The sequence below is a fragment of the Talpa occidentalis genome, unplaced genomic scaffold (assembly GCF_014898055.3).
Source record: "Talpa occidentalis isolate TD23 unplaced genomic scaffold, MPIMG_talOcc4v2.1 talOcc4.3, whole genome shotgun sequence".
Lineage (NCBI taxonomy): Eukaryota > Metazoa > Chordata > Mammalia > Eulipotyphla > Talpidae > Talpa > Talpa occidentalis.
The window spans coordinates 46,849,826-46,868,308 of record NW_023603184.1 but is presented as its reverse complement, the minus strand read 5'-3'; the positions used below and the strand labels follow the sequence as shown (position 1 = coordinate 46,868,308).

The 18,483-nt window shown below is 39.0% G+C and overlaps 1 protein-coding gene across 4 annotated transcripts in view; it reads left to right on the top strand.

The window, feature by feature from the left end:
- PRCP (prolylcarboxypeptidase) overlaps positions 1 to 18,483 on the top strand; it is a 137,195-nt gene that overhangs the window by 91,989 nt on the left and 26,723 nt on the right. For all 4 annotated transcript variants that reach the window (XM_037523048.2, XM_037523050.2, XM_037523049.2 and 1 more), the window contains exons 4-7: positions 1,973 to 2,074; positions 4,529 to 4,710; positions 4,974 to 5,131; positions 10,015 to 10,187. In XM_037523048.2, the coding sequence (XP_037378945.1) occupies positions 1,973 to 2,074; positions 4,529 to 4,710; positions 4,974 to 5,131; positions 10,015 to 10,187 (615 nt within the window). The remainder of the gene's footprint in view (positions 1 to 1,972; positions 2,075 to 4,528; positions 4,711 to 4,973; positions 5,132 to 10,014; positions 10,188 to 18,483) is intronic.

Genomic DNA, 18,483 nt, shown 5'->3' with positions numbered 1-18,483 from the left:
TATGATCCAGCAATAGCCCACCAGTACAAAAACTCCTGTGTTCATTGCAGCACTATTAACAATAGCCAAACTATGGAAATAACTGACATGCTCAAGTATAGATGAATGGATAAAGAAAATTAGTATATATGTGTGTGTGTGTATAGACTACATGTATGCACTATATGTATATATTCTACATATTTGGAATATACTCAGGTATTTAAGAAAAGATGAAATCTTGCCATTTGTACCTATGTGGATAGAGCTGGAAAGGATTATGCCCAGCAAATTAAGTCAGAAATAGGAAGTAGGAAGATAAGTACTGGACGGAATATGAAAAATAAAGTGAAGGAATAGATAAAACAAATCAAAATAAACCCTTGAAATATGACAGCAGAATTGAGACTACCAGAAGTGGTAGGTAGGAGAGAGGGAGCAAAGTTGGAAGGGGTCTTAATGGACTATGGAAGGTTATTGCTACTTTGGTGGTAGGCATTGTCTGATAACATTTGTGGAGGTGTGAATCTATAGCCCTAAAACATATGTAGTGTTATAAATCAGCCTCACATTAATACATGTAAAAATAGAAAACACAGCAGAACAAAATAATCAGAAATGTTGACCAATGTTGTAACATAATGTTATTAAATGTCATTATGTTACATGGACCTCTTTTGAAAAATGAAAATACTCCTGAAATAATGCCAACAAATAATCACTTAATATAATGTGAATTGATTTAAATAAATTGCTTCTTCTCTAGCCTGAGTTCAATTCCATAGAACTCTTTATTTGGAAGGGTGGTCTTTACCCTTAAGAAGCTTATATTCTGGTAGGGAGAGACATACTTGTCAGCAGATAGTGAAGCACAGTAGTAGAGATACATACCTGACATAGTGGTGATGAGAGGAGGCATAATCATCAGAGGAGGGTATCCTTGAGCTGGGTATCACAGGGTCTGTGGATAAATGGCAGGGAATGAACAGGTTGTTAGAAGAGAGAAAAGTGATTATTGCAACCATCACAGATACCAGTTTAAGGACTCCATTCTCACAAACATTCAGTTTTTATAATGATTTATTGATCAAAACAAACAAGCTTTCAGATGTTTTTTGTCTCAGTTGGGGAGTAGCAGCTTGTTAGAAAGCAACATTGTGCACTAGGAATGACAGTTTCAATTGGTGCTAATCTAAATTGAATTGATTTATGTTGACTGGAGGATGCTTTGTTGAGAAGGAGTCTGAGGTCACAGCTGAGGAAAGTGAGAAAGTGCAGTAACTGATGAATGACCACCCTTAGTGTGGGAGTCAGGAGGTCTGACAGCACCTGACAATCTGTGTTTGAGTCTTGGTGCTGCCACTTTTGGACAGTGTGAAACTCTGTGCTTCACTATCCTTGTCTGTAAACTAGGGATAGATAGTGAAAGTGCCTATTTCTTAGGTTGTTGTGACAAGTAACGGAATTATTACATACAAAGTGTTTAGAACAGTGCCTGACACATTGCAAGCACTCAATTAATGTTAGTTACTACTATCTACTAGTTTATTTTCAAATAAAATTAATATAAAACCCAAAGGAATTCTGTAAGCTTCTTGATACTGTTTTTTTCTTTTATGTTGTAAATGCCTGTACAGTAGGCTGCTAACTTAGATATCCTCAGGTCTTTGAATATTTGGCGTACAGTATAGTTTGAAGACTATTTTTCTGATATAATGTTAATTCTAGGGCTAGAGTTTAAGTTGGAATATCTGGTGGATGGGCAACCTGGGCTTAATTTTCATTGTTTCACTCTAATTCAGTGTGTGATTGATATGCATCAATCAAACATCAATTATATAGAACAAACAAAAATCACGCAAAACACACAAATTGTGCAGCTCCACACATAATTTGGTCTGATTTAACATCCATTTCATATATGTTGTAAAAAGGATTGATGACTCTTTTTACATCTTGCTTTTAACCTGTGAGTGGATCCTTTTCTTCTTAGGGGTTCATGTGGGATGTGGCTGAGGAACTGAAGGCTATGTTGGTGTTTGCTGAGCATCGATACTATGGAGAATCCCTTCCCTTTGGTGCTGACTCATTTAAGGTTAATATACTTTTTACTTTTAAATTAAAAAAATTTTTTTTTTTTTTAAAGTTTGTAGCATTTTCTATCTACATGTCCCAATGTGAGGAAGAAATGATGTTGTGTTGGGCAACATCACACTGACAGAGAAACGGGAATCATGGAGCAGGCTACATAATGCAAGATGCTGCTGAAGAGCAAGATCCTGGCCCTTTTATTGACACTCAGTATTGGTTGTAAGGGGGAGGAGCAAAAGGAGATTAAGGGGAAGGAGATTATAGAAAAGGGAAGGGTGTAGAAGATTAGGGATTGTGAATCTGCCCTCCAGGCACTTCTTATCTACTTGATGACACACCCTAATCCCCAGCCATGGTTTTAATCTTATCAACAAGGCCATCCACTGATCAGCTTCTGGGGTCCCTTGTCATACATCGATCCTGGCCCCCCGGGTGTTCACAGTCATACCTAATGATGTATATAAGTTGGGAGTACATGTTATGCATGTGTTATGCATTGGTCCTCAGCTCCCCAGGAGTTCTGTACATACCTCTTGATGCATAACCTTCCCAGTGTGATCCAGCTTTGTGCTCTTGTTTGATTTGAAGGGCTGAAGGGTTGGGCTCCTGTACCTAACTGGCTGGGCCATTTTGACTGTGTTTAGGTGACAAAATGGCGGCCCAATAGGCTGCCTAGGAGTAGCAGGCCTACACAATGATAGCTTTAACTTAGAACTGCTTAAAATTTTAATAATTTTGTATTTAATCTTTCTTCTTATATACAATTTAAACAAATTGTTATAGGGCAGCCCCCATATAAAACGGGGTGCCTGGCTGTGGGTCCTCACCCGGGCGCTTAAAAGGACTTATCAATACTCTACTGCAGGCACACGCTAAAGGTTAATAAAAGGTTTATTTACAAGGGAAGGGGAAATGAGGAAATGTACAGCTCAGGGAGAAAAGTGGGAGACAAAGTTTTAAATGCGTCCTACCTGATCCGCCGATCAGGAATTCCAAAATGGCACTCTGAGAGCTGGCCACAAGCCAGGAGCCGTGAAGCCAGGAGGCGAGCGACAGAGCGAGAGACCCCAAGGCCCACGTGTCTGGTTTTTATACCAACCCTGGCTGCTTAACTCCACCCTCAGGTCCCAGCCACCTTCCCTTTGGTGGTGACGGGATTTGTCTTTTCCAATGTCCTGATGGCTTTGGTCTGGAGTTGGGGTGGAGTCCACAAAGCCTGTATGGGATTAACGCAGGACATCCTTTCCCCCTAACAATTTGAGGTTTTTAAAAATCATTATAATTTTAATGTTTATCTGTTTTTAGCTCAGTGTGATGAGGCTAGAGACAGTGGAGGGAACTTCATTTTTTAAAAAAAGTCATTAAACAATTCTTTTTTATAAATTATACACTTAAATTATTGGACCTGTTAATGGAACAAAGACAACAAGCACTCAAATGCTCATTATGTTTTCTTAAAAAGGTGTTTTTCAATAAAATAGAATGATCAAAATAAGGAAAAATGATTCAGTGAGGCCAACCGGTTGCTTGGATTCCCTCTAGCCTTGTTCTCACTAGGAGCTTTTGCCTTTGCCATAGATACTATGCCTAATAAACCTGGACACTTTTCTTTCATCTAAGTTACTCATGTACTACCTTGTGATTCTGGCAATGTGAAGTTGTCGTATGTATTTACTATTAGTTAATATTTTTCTTTGAACAACTTACTTTTCAATGTTGGTACTATCGGTAGTGCTCTAAATGGGACACTGAGCTCCATCTCTCTACATTGCAGTGCAGAAATTGTCCTTAGGCAGAGACCTAGATGACCATGGAACTTAGTTTATGAGTTTTCCTTCTTTCAACAATCAGTCTTGTGTTGTCTTTTTTCCGATGCCTGAAAAGAGTTGTTATATTTTTTTCTTTTTTAACCTCAATTTCATAGTTGTTTATAAGTGGCAGGGTAATTTGCTCTATGTGTTAGTATATCAGATATAATAATCATCTTTTTAATAAGGAGGGATGGTTTTATTTTTGCCGATTATTCTTCATTTTTTTACAGGATTTAGTTTACCTTTGCCTATAGGGTAGCCATTTTAGATGTATCAAGATTAGAAATAAAGTTTTTAATACAGTATTTGTTAAACTTAGCATGGTGTTTCATCACAGTTGCTGTTAAATGTTATTTACACTTTATTTCTGTTCTAAAATTTCAACAAGGTCTTTGTTAAATAGCATTTAATAGAAATTATGTTTGAATGCAAAACATATTATATGCTCTTCCCACAAACTTAAAATCACTTTTTCATGAGTGGTGTAAACCAACATTTCTTTGACTGGACATTTTAACTTAATTGCCTAGCAATTCTTTTGAAGAGATGTTTATCTGACTTTTTTTTTTTTTTGCTGGATCTGTGCTGTGCCTAAGCTGCTATTATTTATACTCATATTTATACTCATGTTCTTTATTTTTCTTTAGGATCCCAAACACCTGAATTTTCTGACTTCAGAACAAGCTCTGGCTGATTTTGCAGAGTTAATCAAACACTTGAAAAAAACAATCCCAGGAGCTAAAAATCAGCCTTTCATTGCAGTAGGGGGATCTTATGGAGGCATGCTTGCAGCCTGGTTCAGGATGAAATATCCTCATATGGTGGTTGGGTAAATACATTTATGTTGGCTATGGGCACTTCTTAATGATTGTTGAGGCAAAGTTAGAGATTTGTTTTGGGTAAAACATGCTACATCTGTTGTACTGAGATTTCACTATCTCATGAATAGTTATTTTTCTCGATGTCATTTTAATATTTTTCAATATAATTCAATATTCATCTCAATGTCTCTCATTTACACGCAATATCAGGTTCAATGTTAGAATTCAAATTTGCTGAGTTACATCTTTTCTTCTTTTTCTTACTACTTAGTGCTCTTGCAGCCTCTGCTCCTATCTGGCAGTTTGAGGATCTGGTGCCTTGTGATATATTTATGAAGATTGTAACTAAAGATTTTAAGAAAAGTGGCCCAAATTGTTCAGAGAGCATCCGCAGGTCCTGGGGTGCCATTAATCGAATTGCTGCTACAGGTAAGCTTTAAATGAGAGAAAGAAATCACAGGTTTTTAACATTCCATTTGTTAAATTCAAGACTTATCATTTTCTCAGTAAACTTTTTATTTTGGTATAACATACATATTTGAGTGTAGCATGCAGAAAAGTACACAAATCAAAAAATATAGGATGTTTTTACAAAGTGAATACATAGCGTGATTGGCATCCAGATCAATAAATCCACTAATGCCCCCTCCAGCACTTCCTTGGCATCTCCCAGTCTAATCACTTTACTGACTCCTAGAACCATATGTTAATTTTGCTTACCCAAGATATTTTTTAGTAATTGGAATTGCAAAATATGTTTCTTTCTGGTGTGGACTGTCTTTTGTGCTCATTGCTGTTTGTCAGATATATCCATTTATTTCATTCAGCTATAGTTTTTGCATTCTCAATACTCTTTAGTATTCCATTTGTTTGTTTGTTTATTTCAATAGTGTATTTAGAAGGGGAATAATTCAAACTATTAAATCTGGTAAGTTTCACAAACTAGGCAATTTATCTATCATGGGATGATCCTATTGCTTTAAAAATATTTTATTGAATGTTGAAAAAACATTCTTGGGAAAATGGTATAGTAGATTTGAAACAATGCAAAGCTGGGGAATGTCACAGCTGCTGGGTTCTCCCTCTGCTCTTTCAACTGAAAGACATGACTCAGGCTTAGGGTGCAACAACAAATGGGGTTTATTAACAAAGGAAAAATTGGGAAAAAGGAAAGTTTCTATAGCCACAAATGGCTGACTCTCCTACTTCAGTGTCCACAGTGTCCAGTAGTCCAAATCAAAAACTGCTCATGCAAGATGGCATTGTCCCTTTGATGAGGGCTTGGAGCTGGTGGCACACCTGGTGATGGACCAGGATCCAACTCATGGGGGCAGCTGGAGGTGATCACAGGTAGTGGTGCTGAGGTGGCACTCCAGCAGCCAGCAGCAGCTATCTAGAGGCTGGGCTAGACAGTGCCAGATGCAATAGCATCAGTAGGCAGTGCCAGAATGTCAGAAGTGATGAACACCTCATAGAGGTGGTGCTAGAGGACCAGGCACCAGTGTTACAGCTCTTAGAGATACCAGGCATAAGGCAATGGTGCCAGTCAGCAGGCAATGTCAGAGGCAATGCTGGAGTTCTGATGTGAAGGTCTTGAGGGTCTGCATAGTCTGTGAAGGTCTCAGATTTCTGCAGGGGTCTGAGAGGTCTGTGAAGGTCTCAAAGGTCTGTGGTCCGCATCAAAGATCTTTCCCAGAGAGGGTCCAGAGGAAAGTGTGTCTAAAGCTGTCTGAAGGAGACGAATTAGTGCCTATCCTTCACAAACTCTTCCAAAAAATTGAGAAGGAAGGGACAATACCAAACACGTTCTATGAAGCCAACATTACACTAATACCAAAACCAAACAAGGACAACACAAAAAAGGAAAACTACAGGCCAATCTCCCTAATGAACACTGATGCAAAAATCCTCAATAAAATTTTAGCTATCAGAATCCAACAATGCATCCATAAGATAATTCACCACGACCAAGTAGGATTCATTCCAGGGACACAAGGATGGTTTAACATCCGAAAATCAATCAACGTTATCCAACACATCAACAAAAAGAAATACAAAAACCATATGATAATATCAATAGATGCTGAGAAAGCTTTCGACAAAGTGCAACACCCATTCATGATAAAAGCCCTTGAAATTCTTGGGATACAAGGAACATACCTCAACATCATAAAGGCCATCTATGACAAGCCAACAGCCAGTATCATTCTCAATGGTGAAAAGCTGAAAGCAATTCCATTAAGATCTGGAACAAGACAAGGATGTCCACTCTCACCACTGCTTTTCAATATAATACTGGAAGTCCTAGCCACAGCAATAAGACAAGAGAAAGACATCCAAGGAATCCAAATAGGAAAAGAAGAAGTCAAACTATCACTATTTGCAGATGATATGATAATATACAAAGAGAACCCAAAAAACTCCACAGAAAAACTAATTCAACTCATCAATCAGTTCAGTAAAGTGGCAGGATACAAAATGAACACGCAAAAGTCAGTAGCCTTCCTATACACAAACAATAAATCTGAAGAAGAAGAAATCAAAAAAACCATCCCTTTTTTTATTGAAACAAAAAAAATTAAATATTTGGGAATAAATCTAACAAAAGAGGTAAAGGACCTATGCAAAGAAAACTATAAAACACTGTTAAAAGAAATAGAAGAAGACACAAAGAAATGGAAAGACATCCCCTGTTCATGGATTGGAAGAATAAACATTATTAAAATGGCCATCCTTCCAAAAGCAATATACAGATTCAATGCTATTCCAATCAAAATTTCAATGTCATTCTTCAAAGAAATAGAACAATTATTGATGAAATTCATATGGAATCACAAAAAACCCCGTATAGCCAAAGCACTCCTGAAAAAAAAAGAAGGGAATGGAGGCATCACACTCCCAGACTTCAAACTATACTACAAAGCCATAATCATCAAAACTGCATGGTATTGGAACAAGAACAGACATACAGACCAATGGAATCGAATAGAAAATCCAGAAATAAACCCACAGATTTATGGTCAACTAATCTTTGACAAAGGAGCAAAGACTATGCATTGGAGCAAAGAAAGTTTGTTCAATAAATGGTGCTGGGAAAACTGGGTCACTACATGCAAAAGAATGAAGCTTGACCACTACCTCACACCATACACAAAAATCAACTCAAAATGGATTAAAGAACTAGACATAAGACCTGAAACCATAAAATATATAGAAGGAAATATAGGCGAAACAGTATGTGATTTGCACATCAAAGACATCTTTACAGACACATCACCCAAAGCAGTGATAGTGAAGGCAAAGATAAACAGCTGGGACTACATCAAATTAAAGAGCTTCTGCACAGCAAAAGAGACAATAACAAAAACAAAGAGAAACCCCACCAACTGGGAGAACATTTTTGCACCCAACACTAATGATAAAGGACTGATCACAAAAATCTGCAAAGAGCTGATGAGACTTAACAACAACAAAGAAAAGAATCCAGTCAAAAAATGGGCAGAAGAGCTAAAAAGAAACTTCTCTGAAGAGGAAATGCAAATGGCCAACAGGCATATGAAAAAATGTTCAACATCACTTGTCATCAGGGAAATGCAAATCAAAACTACCATGAGATACCATCTTACACCAGTGAGAATGGCACATATTAAAAAAACTAGCAACAACAAATGTTGGCGAGGGTGTGGAGAAAAAGGAACTCTTCTGCACTGTTGGTGGGAGTGCAAACTGGTCCAACCACTGTGGAGAGCTGTGTAGAGATTTCTGGACCTACTAAACATAGAGCTTCCATATGATCCAGCAATTCCACTCCTAGGTATTTACCCAAAGGACACAGAAACATCAATTCCAAAGAACACCTGCACCCCTATGTTTATAGCAGCACTGTTTACAATAGCTAAGCTTTGGAAACAACCCAAATGCCCAAAAATAGATGACTGGATCAAGAAGATGTGGTACATATATACCATGGAATATTACTCAGCATTCAAAAAAGATAAACACATGCAATTTGCAGCAACATGGATGGCACTGGAAGGGATCATGCTCAGCGAAATAAGCCAAAAAGAAAAAGAAAAATACCGGATGGTCTCACTCATAGCAGGAATCTAGAAAACTTAAATAAGGGACCAGGAAAATGAATAACTATAAGAAAGTGAAAATCAAAATCAACAAAAAACTACGAACCAGAGACACTTTTAGGGGGGCGGGGGTGGGAGGGGAGGGATTGGGGTCAGAATGGGGGGCTGCAATTGTATGGGGAATATAAAAATAAAATTTATTATTAAAAAAAAATAAAGCTGTCTGAAGGCCTGCTTATATCCTTTAATACTTACATCCAAGTATTTTTAGAATACTTACCTTTCAAACCTGATTGTTCCATTTACAAAACCTGAGTGGTCTCAAAACCTTGAATTGCCCTGTTGGGCACTTAAACCTGATTGGTGCATTGGGATCTTGAACCTCATTGGTTTGTTTTCAAAATTGGCACAGGATTCAAAAGCAAAACCCCAGAAGGCATGTGAGAGACCCACCTGCCCTGTGCTGGCTTGGCTGTTTCCTGCCAGGTGTGCAGTGCAGGGGGTTCAGTGAAGCCAGGATGCTTATCTGAGGCCTGGAGCCTGGGGGCTCCCTGCGCACCAAGCTTGGGCCTCTGTCCCTGTGGCTTATGCTGGGGCGGAGTCAGTCAGGTTCCCTGCTGAAGCTGCAAGTGCTTCTGTAACAGATTGAGTTTTCTTAAATACCTGTGAAGAATAAATGATCTTGTACAGGAGCAAAAATTTGCCACTTCAAAATATGTCTTATGAGCAGGAGGTTTATTTCTTGAAAGAGGCTGTGAAGAGTAGGGGGAGATTGCTTTTGATATTTTTATGTAACCTTCTCTCTGTAATGGCCTCTCAAGACCAGATCCCTTTTCTCTTTCTAAGGTGAAGGCAGAACTTAAACCTGCAGTATTTTAATCTACTGTATTTTACTTTCCTGGACACCTCCCTACCCTTCTTTTTCCCATTCCCTACACAGTCCCCTGTTTTAGTTCAATTATCTAATATTGTGTCTAAAGCCCTGTGGGTGAGTTAGTCATACTGGTCTCTCCCATGTATACATGGAGAGAGTATATATGTTATTAACATGTATGTATGTTATTATCAAACTTCTCTTTTGCTTTTTTCTCTATCATTCTGTCTGATGCCTGTTTATTTGAAGCCTAGAAGAATCCAGGGGGCATGGGATGGTTTCCTTTGTACTCCAACAATCTGTAAAGTCTTCTGTTGAGTTGTGCTTTTTAGATTTCAACAATGTGATTCTATTCTTAGGTACTGGTTTGAGTTGGCTTTCGGAAACCCTTCGTTTATGTGACCCATTAGTAGAATCTGAGGATATCCAGCGCTTGAAAGAGTGGATCTCTGAAACCTGGGTAAATCTGGCAATGGTGGACTACCCTTATGCGACCAGCTTTTTACAGCCTTTGCCTGCTTGGCCTATCAAGGTAACAGTAAAACGCCCTTTCATCACCTTGAATAGGATATTTCTCATTTTTTATGTGTGTATTCTCTGATTTTTCAGCATCAGCAGGTTTCAGTGATTTAGGAGGTCTGGAGTTAGTCAAAATTGGACTGGAATTCTAGCTTCTGTCACTTTCTGGCTATTCAGCCTTGAATGTGTTACTTAACTTTATTGAATTGGAAATAGAAATCAAATGCATCAATCTATATAGAGTTGCATGAATTAGAAATAACAACAGTAGTTGTTATTAATGGAATAATTGCAATGTGCCTAGTCCTGTGCTGTCTACACATTGCATACACTTTAATCTTTTTCATATGAGATACATGCTGTAATATATGGTCAGTGCTTAGTAAATGGCAACTGTTGTCATAGTGCAATGATTTCAGTCAACTATTAATACATACTAAGTGCTGCACACATCATAAATGGGTGACCCCTGTAGCAAGGTGGAATGGAAAGAGCATCAATTTGAATGCTGAAGGCTAGGGTTTGATCCAGAACTCCCATTTACCAGCTGTGTGATCATGGGCAAGACACTCTTCTAACACAGCCCTTCATGCCTTCCGCTACAGAATCAGAGACTTATATTTACATACTCAAAAGAGTTTATTTGCTGTGAGTCAAGTAAAATATTGGAAGTGAAAACATTCTGGAAAGTGTAAAGACACATTGCACTCTAAATTTTAAGGTTGTTTTCATACCAAAATTCTTTGTTGTTATATGTAAGTATTCCTTTGTGAACGCCGTTAGTTTTTAGTTTCAAAAACAAAGACTGGCCAGCTTAGAGAATATAACTGACTATAGCTGGAATGATTGCTGGAATATAAACAAAATTGTTAATAAGAGACTGGAGTTTCAAAAGTTCTTTTAATTATCCCTGTGGACTATTAAATTCATATCTTTCTCTAAAACATTTTATCTGAAATGAAACAAGGTAATTTGCCACTAGGGTTGTTTTTCTGCATCTGAAAATTTGAACGGCTAGTGGGTGTCTGGCACACAGCAGGCCAGAGGTAAATGAGTGTTGAGTAATTTGAATTTTGGAAATTTAAAGAATTCTTGATTACTTTAAAAATATTTATGATTCTGTTTCCTGCCTGCCCCCTACCGAAAGTAGTTTTTCTCTGTCTCTTGCTTGAGAAACTTTAATTGCCTACATCTATCTCCAGTTTCCTCCTATCTGGTTTTAGAATTTTCCCACTACATGTCTTTGTCTCAAACGTTTAGCTTTAGATCACTTTCTTTCACTGTTCATTCCATTTTCTATTTCTTGACCCCCTCTATGTTCTCCCAACCTGCTAATCCCTGGAACACTACCCAGTTGGGGACCAGTCTTTCACTTGGATAGTTCCATTTAACCGAGACTCCTCCTCCCTCTGATATACTTCCTCCTTTTTAAAGGGCTGACAAACAGCTGTCCTTTCCTGAGTCTGTAACTCAGGCAAAGGATGGTAAGATAATATGTAACAGTTGGATTTTGAAAAAAAGCTGATAATTTCCAATTCTATCTACTTGGACCTTGTATAGTTCTGAAGGATCCACAGGCAGCTACTGAATATTATTTTCCTTGTCAACTCAGATGTCTTTTTAATTTATCTTTGAACTTTGCATACCAGTCTCAGTTTGCTTTTGTTTACTGTTGACAGAAGCTGCAACATTCATGCAGAAATTATCATGGATTTGGCTGATAGAACTCATGGAAGAATAGGAAACCTCTCTGTCATTTGACTGCTCTGTCAGCATAAAAAACTGCTAGATTCCTTCTCAACTTAAACATCAGTTTTTAAGGACACTGTAGAATTGTTTTATTTTGGACCCATCTTTTAGCAGATAAATCACACATCTTTTGACTTAGCCTTCTGAACATGCAAATATAGTGAAATAATAAGACAGAAAATGAAAATCTCTTCCATTTGTCTTTATGCTTGATAATGTATGCAACCTCTCTGGGTGGTTTAAGCGGTTTAAGTGCATTCTATGAAAAGGGAGCTTTTAATGACAAAACTAATGTGATTATCTGAGTGAGTGTGAGAGGGGTATTGAAGCCTTAGAGAAAGAAAATCTGTTAGAAAAGCTGAATGTATCTGCTTAATTCTTTCTCTAATGTGGATGGACCTTATTCTCTGAGAGGCGATTGGTCTTTTTTTTTCTTTTAACCTATCCTCTTTCCTTCCTCTTTTAAGAAATTTTCTTTGCCTTTTCTTTGTCTTATTCAAATGCTTATCCTGGTAGGTAGAGGGACACTTCAAGCTTTTAAACAAATTCTTATCTTTACTTTCTCTGGTGTATGTGGGTTCAAAGGGCAGAACCTAAATATTTGGGTGCAGAGGTGATTGATTAGTTTGGTACTAAAGTTGGAATGTTCTACTCTCTCCACAATTTCTATACTTTTAAAACCAGAATTATTAAAATGAATTTCTTATAGTCTTTTAAAATATTGTCCGAATGTTCACCTTTGTTCTAGGAAATAGTGAATTTTAAAAAAGGGCTTCTGTCATGAGTGGCACATGTAGAAAGTGAATTAAGTGTGTCCATTTCATGTGTTGATTCTTAAGTTTTATTGATTCTCCTGTTTCATAGTTTTTATTTTTATATTGCCACAGAATCCTTCCATTTTACCTAAAACAAACTTAGAAAAACAGAAAGATAATCTAAGACTAAAATATATATTTGTTTGAAAAATTAAGCATGAGACTATAGGTATGTTTAGGTACTTTTTATGTTGTTATTTTTCCCTTACACTGTAATTTCAAAGTTGAAAGTGTGTAATGTAGTGTTTACAAATGGAAGATTCAGAGTAAGTCTGCATTTGAAGCCACTGCATCTGCTTCTGCCACTTCTAACTATATGACTTAACTTCTCTGTGCTTTTAATTGTCTCATCTGCAAAATGGGGATAATAATTGTGCAAATGGGAGAAAAAAACACAAGGTACCTACAGTCACGGTTCATGGGTGAAATGGCGGTGGGAGATTTATGGGGACTATACCTGAGGGGAGAAATCAATTATTGTACAATAATGAACAACAATGGAAGAAAATAAGAAAGTTTATTAAAAAAAATAGTACTGTGCTAAATAGATTCATTATGAGAATTTAAGGTTGTAGTATATAGTAAGCACTAAATCCATGCTGGTTATATAATAATAACAGTAGTTTTTAGTGTTATTAATAAATATCAGGGAGGCAGACTGTTTTAGAGGGCAGAATGAGGAGGACCCTAAGACCTCCAGACCTGCATGCTTTAGATGGCTTCTGCCATCTACCCCATAAAGACAAACATACTATTAGCATGTAAGATCTTCAGTAGCTAAGAACTTTAATAGAGTTAGTGTGCAATAGAGTTAGAGAGAAGAGAAAAAATATTGTCAAAATAGTTTTCCCATGAAATGCCCAAAGTTATCATCACATCATGGGTAAATTTCCAGCCAAACAGGGTTGGCTCAAAGCAGAGTCACTTGAGGCCTGAAAACTTGCCACATGCGTAAGGCACCTTCTGGTGGGGAGCCTCAAGAAAGGGGCAGAAAGGGCCACGCACGTCTGGAAGGAAAAGAGTAAAATCAGGGGCCTCCCTGGTGGCGCAAGGGGTTAAGCACAGCACTGTGAAGCTATCCACACCCTTTGCAGTGCGAGTTCGATCCCCAGCTGGCCAGGGGATCCCCACCTACATGGTGCAGCAGACCTCTCCTGTCTCGCCCCCTGCTCCCCTCAGTAGTGTATTTTGTCAGTCTGCCTGTTCTATTCACTGCTCTGTCTCTGGTGAATTTTCTTTCTCACCCCCTCACCTCTGGCTTACACCTAGTTCTTTTTTTTTTTTTTTTTAAAGATTTATTTATTTATCTATTTATACAAGCACTGGGTACAGTCAGAAGCATGGGAGGGTGAGAGAATTCACCAGAGCCAGAGCAGGGAGCAGAGCAGGCAGAAGGACCGAAGTACACTGCTGAGGGGAGCAGCTGGCGGCAGGAGAGGTCTGCGCGCCATGCGGGACCCTCCTCCGGTGGCTGGGGAGCATCCGGGGATCGAACCAGCACCGCAGAAGCTGCAGGCAGCTTCGCAACCCAGCGCTCAACCACTGCGCCACCAGGGAGGCCCTACACCCTAGTTCTTGTATGCATAAATAAATAAATCTTAAAAAAAAAAAGAGTAAAATCAAAATAAAAGTCAAGATAAAGGCCTCCATTGTCAGCCTCCCTATAGGTCTCTTACCAACTTCTCTTTCAAGCTTCTCAATCTGATACAGGGCAGGGAGAGGGGCACCCCAGAGCCCCAAACCTGCCTGCTCTAAATAGGTTCTGCCATCTGCCGCATCAACACAAAACATGCGATTTTTAATGAAAAGGAACTTTAATACAATTAGTAAATGATACAGAAAAGACAAAGAATATAGTTTCTAAATCAAGCACCCAAAGTTACCCGTCCCCTTGTGAGTAAAAGTCCACCCAAGCAGGATTGGCCCAGAGCAGGGCCCCAAAGCCTGCCACAACTCTAAAGCATCTTCCAGTGGGGACCCACAGAAAAGGATCAGAAACAACCAGACAAGTCTGGGAGGAAAAGAGCAAAATCAAAATCAAGACAAAAACCGCCATTGTTACCTCCCCATGGGTTTCTCACCCACATCCATGTCACCCAGTCCACGACCAAAAGGCAAGCGCAGTTTCTTCACATGTCTCTCGGCTCCATGTGCCTCCACCAGGTCTCCTCCTGGCTCTCCATCCTGCTTCCTTCTTTTCCCAGTCTCCTCTCCAGCTTCTTCTCCTCCCTAGTCAACTTCATCCTCCTTTGGGTGGGGCAGGGAACCTAGAACTTACCCTTTTCCTAGGCACCACCCTCTTACACGTCCATGTCCCCCACATTCCTGGTAAAAGCCCAAGGCCAAGGGCCTCCCTGGTGGCATGGGGGTTAAAGTCTCAGCACTATCAAGCTACCAAGCTATCACCAGCCACTGTGGCATGAATTCGATCCCTAGCCAGGGAACTGACCCACATGGCATAGCCGACCTCTCCTCTCTCGCTGGCTGCTCCCCTTAGCAGTGTTTTTCAGTGGCTCTTCCTGTTCTGCTCCCCACTCTGTCTCTGGTGAATCCTCTTCACCCCCCTCTCGCACCTCTGGCCTACTCCCCAGTTCTTGTATGCATAAATAAATTTTAAAAATCTTAAAAAATAAAGCCCAAGGCTGAGAAGCAAGCATGGCATCTTCTTTATATGTTTCTCTCTTCCACGTACCTCTTCCAAGTCTTCTCCTAGTCTTCTTCTCTTTTTTTAAAGACATTTATTTTACAAGAACTGGGGAATAGGCCAGATGTGTGGGAGGGTAAGAGGATTCACCAGAGCCAGAGCGGGGAACAGAACGGGCAAACTGATGAAATTGATGAAGTACACTGCTGAAGGGAGCAGTGGGCGAGACAGGAGAGGTCTGCCGCGCCATGTGGGTTGCTCCCTGGCCGGCGGGGATTGAACCCACACTGCAAAGCCTTTGGATAGCTTCACAGCACTGCGCTCAAACGCCTGCGCCACCAGGGAGGCCCTTCCCCTAGTCATTGTCTTCCAGCCTTCTCTCCAGTCTTCCTTTTAGCTTCCCCTTGCTGCTTAGCTTCACCCTTCCTTAGGTGGGGCAAGGACTTTCTCTGGGGATTACACAGTTATAATTGTCTGAATTCAGAACTTGTGGTCACAGTTTTTAAATTATGTATCTAAAATTAGACTTCTCTGAGCTTGTTTTCTACTCTGTGGAGTGAAGATGGTTATTATGTTTCTCCCTGGGTCATTGATGGGAAAGCACCTGCCCTTAAGGAACATAGACTAGTGCTAACATCTGCAGCTCCAACTGCCCCTATGTGCATATATGGTGTAAGTAGGAATGTTAAGCCTTAAGTAGAAATTGTTTGGAAGATGCTGTTTATAATATCTACAAAATAAGTAAGTATAGTATGGTACGGTACAGTATAGTATAGTATAGTATAGTATAGTAGAGTATAGTATAGTATAGTATAGTATAGTATAGGTGCCATCTGGGTATTGAGTATTTTGGACAGAAGTGGTGGACAGGAAGATCATTTATTGTCTGCTCAGATCACAGTCCCTTAGTATACAATCAGTAGGCCAGGGACTTCCCTCATCAGGTAGGTAATATCTATAAATTATCAGGCTTAAATTGAAGTATTTTATAGGACTGAACTAAATATGTCAATATTTTACTTTTTACCAGCAATTTTATGTGGTTTAAATTAATATTAAGTGTTTTGTGCATCCTATGCATTTTTATTAAAAGTATAAGAAAATCTTTTGAATTAATACAGTCTTTGAATCATGTGGGAATGGTGCTGAGCTCTTGCTAGTGTGACATCAGTATTTTTTTTTAATATTTCATTTACTACATGCTATCGAAATTGTAAGGATTAGGATTTTTGAGCTCACAGAATCTTTGAGCAGAAAGGAACTTTTGGAGCACCTAAAATAATAATATTACCTTAGTAAATTTATTAGTATTTTGAAGGAAAAATTTTAAGTGATATTCTTCCAGAGTCTAGCTAGCATATTGGTAGAATTATAAATTGGTATTTCCTTTCTGTAATGCAGTTTGACAGTATGTAGCAAAGGTTTTAAAACTGATTATTTCCTTTGGACTAGTAATTCCTCTAAGAATTTATCTCAAAAAACCAAGGATATCTATAAGGATCTAACTCAAGGACACTTATTGTAGCCTTATGTGTAGTAATGAAAGATTGGGAGTAATTATCAATCATCACTTGCAAGTATTCTCCAGCTTTTCAGCTCCTCATCCTGATTGCTTCTCTCTGGATTTTCTCATGTTGGTCAGTGTCCTTACACGTAGGCACTCAGGACTGGACCCAGGACCCCCAGGGTGCTCTGATCTCACGGAGTACAGTGGGCCCAGCATTGCCCTTAAGCTAAACTAAACATAGGGTTTCTATCAGCAGAGACCAAGTTTCTGACCATGATCTTCTTTCTCTATAACTGGACTGTTGAAGTTCAGCTATTTCCAGCCCATGTGTTAGCATACAACTGAGGGGGATACTGTGGGACCTCCAAACTTGTACTCCCTTGAAAAGGGTCTGGTCATCTGTAAGCACAAAGACAAAGCAAACTTTTACTGTGAAATAACTTTAATAGAATTAGTGTGTTCAGAGAGAAAAGAAAAGCAAGACTATTCCAAATAAAACACCCCAGATTACCCATTCCCTGTGGGTAAATGCCCAAACAGGGTTGGCCCTAAGCAGGGCCAGTGAGACCTGAAATCTTGCCACAAGTCTAAGGTGCCAGACACCTTCTGGCAGGGAACCATAGGAAAGGGGCAGATGGAGCCAGGCAAGTCTGAGAGGAAAGAAGCAAAATCAAACTACAAATAAAGGTAACAGCTGCCATTGTCAGCCTCCCCATGTGCTTCTCACCCACATGTCTCTTCCAAATATCTCTATATCTCTCTCCTTGAAGTCTCCCAAGTCCCTGATGAAAGTCCAAAGCTGAGAAATAAGTGAGCCCTTCTCCACATCTTCCTCTGAGCCTACCTGCCTTTCATGTTTCACCTGACCATTTAGCTCTGCCCCTCATTAAGTCTGGGCAGGAACATGGTACCTCGTACTTTTATGAGGATGCCTCTAACACATACAGGTCTCCAGGCATGTTTATGTTTTTTAAGAAATGACAGTAACTTCTGTTTGCAGAGATGGCTATTCATGGAGACTCCTTTTCTTTGCCTGACAGGGGCCCAGTGTTTTAGCTCAGCTCTGATGCCAGCATGTGAGTCATACTTACTACTGTTCTTTTTCACAGTTTCAGTCTGCTTATTGCTGCATTTCAGTAGTCCCTTCTCTCCCCAGCTTGCATCATCACCCTGTCTTGTATACCATGCTGCTTTTTTCAGCGTTCCATAGATCTACTGTATATTTTTATGCCGTGTTTTGGAAGAGCCAAGTTTCTGTTGGTATCTACTTTCAAGGAAAAATGCTGCCCAACTGTTGGCAGTAGGTGGTTTAATAAATTTTTTGATTGGTTCTTGATTTACATACTTTCTTGGTACTTCTATTTGGCATATTTCTTAGGAATGTTTTCCAGAAAAGTGCTATGCAAACATTAGGAATTTTTGACTTGCCACAGTTAATTAAGAATAATTAATTTAAAATTAAATAATTAAAATTAAAATCAAATAATTAATTTAAAATACTGTTTTGTCTTTCTTCCTTCAACGTGCATTTTCTTAATTGCTTTAGGTTTCATAGGTTTATGAAGTTCTCAGTTTAGCTCAGCTGTTTCTTTCT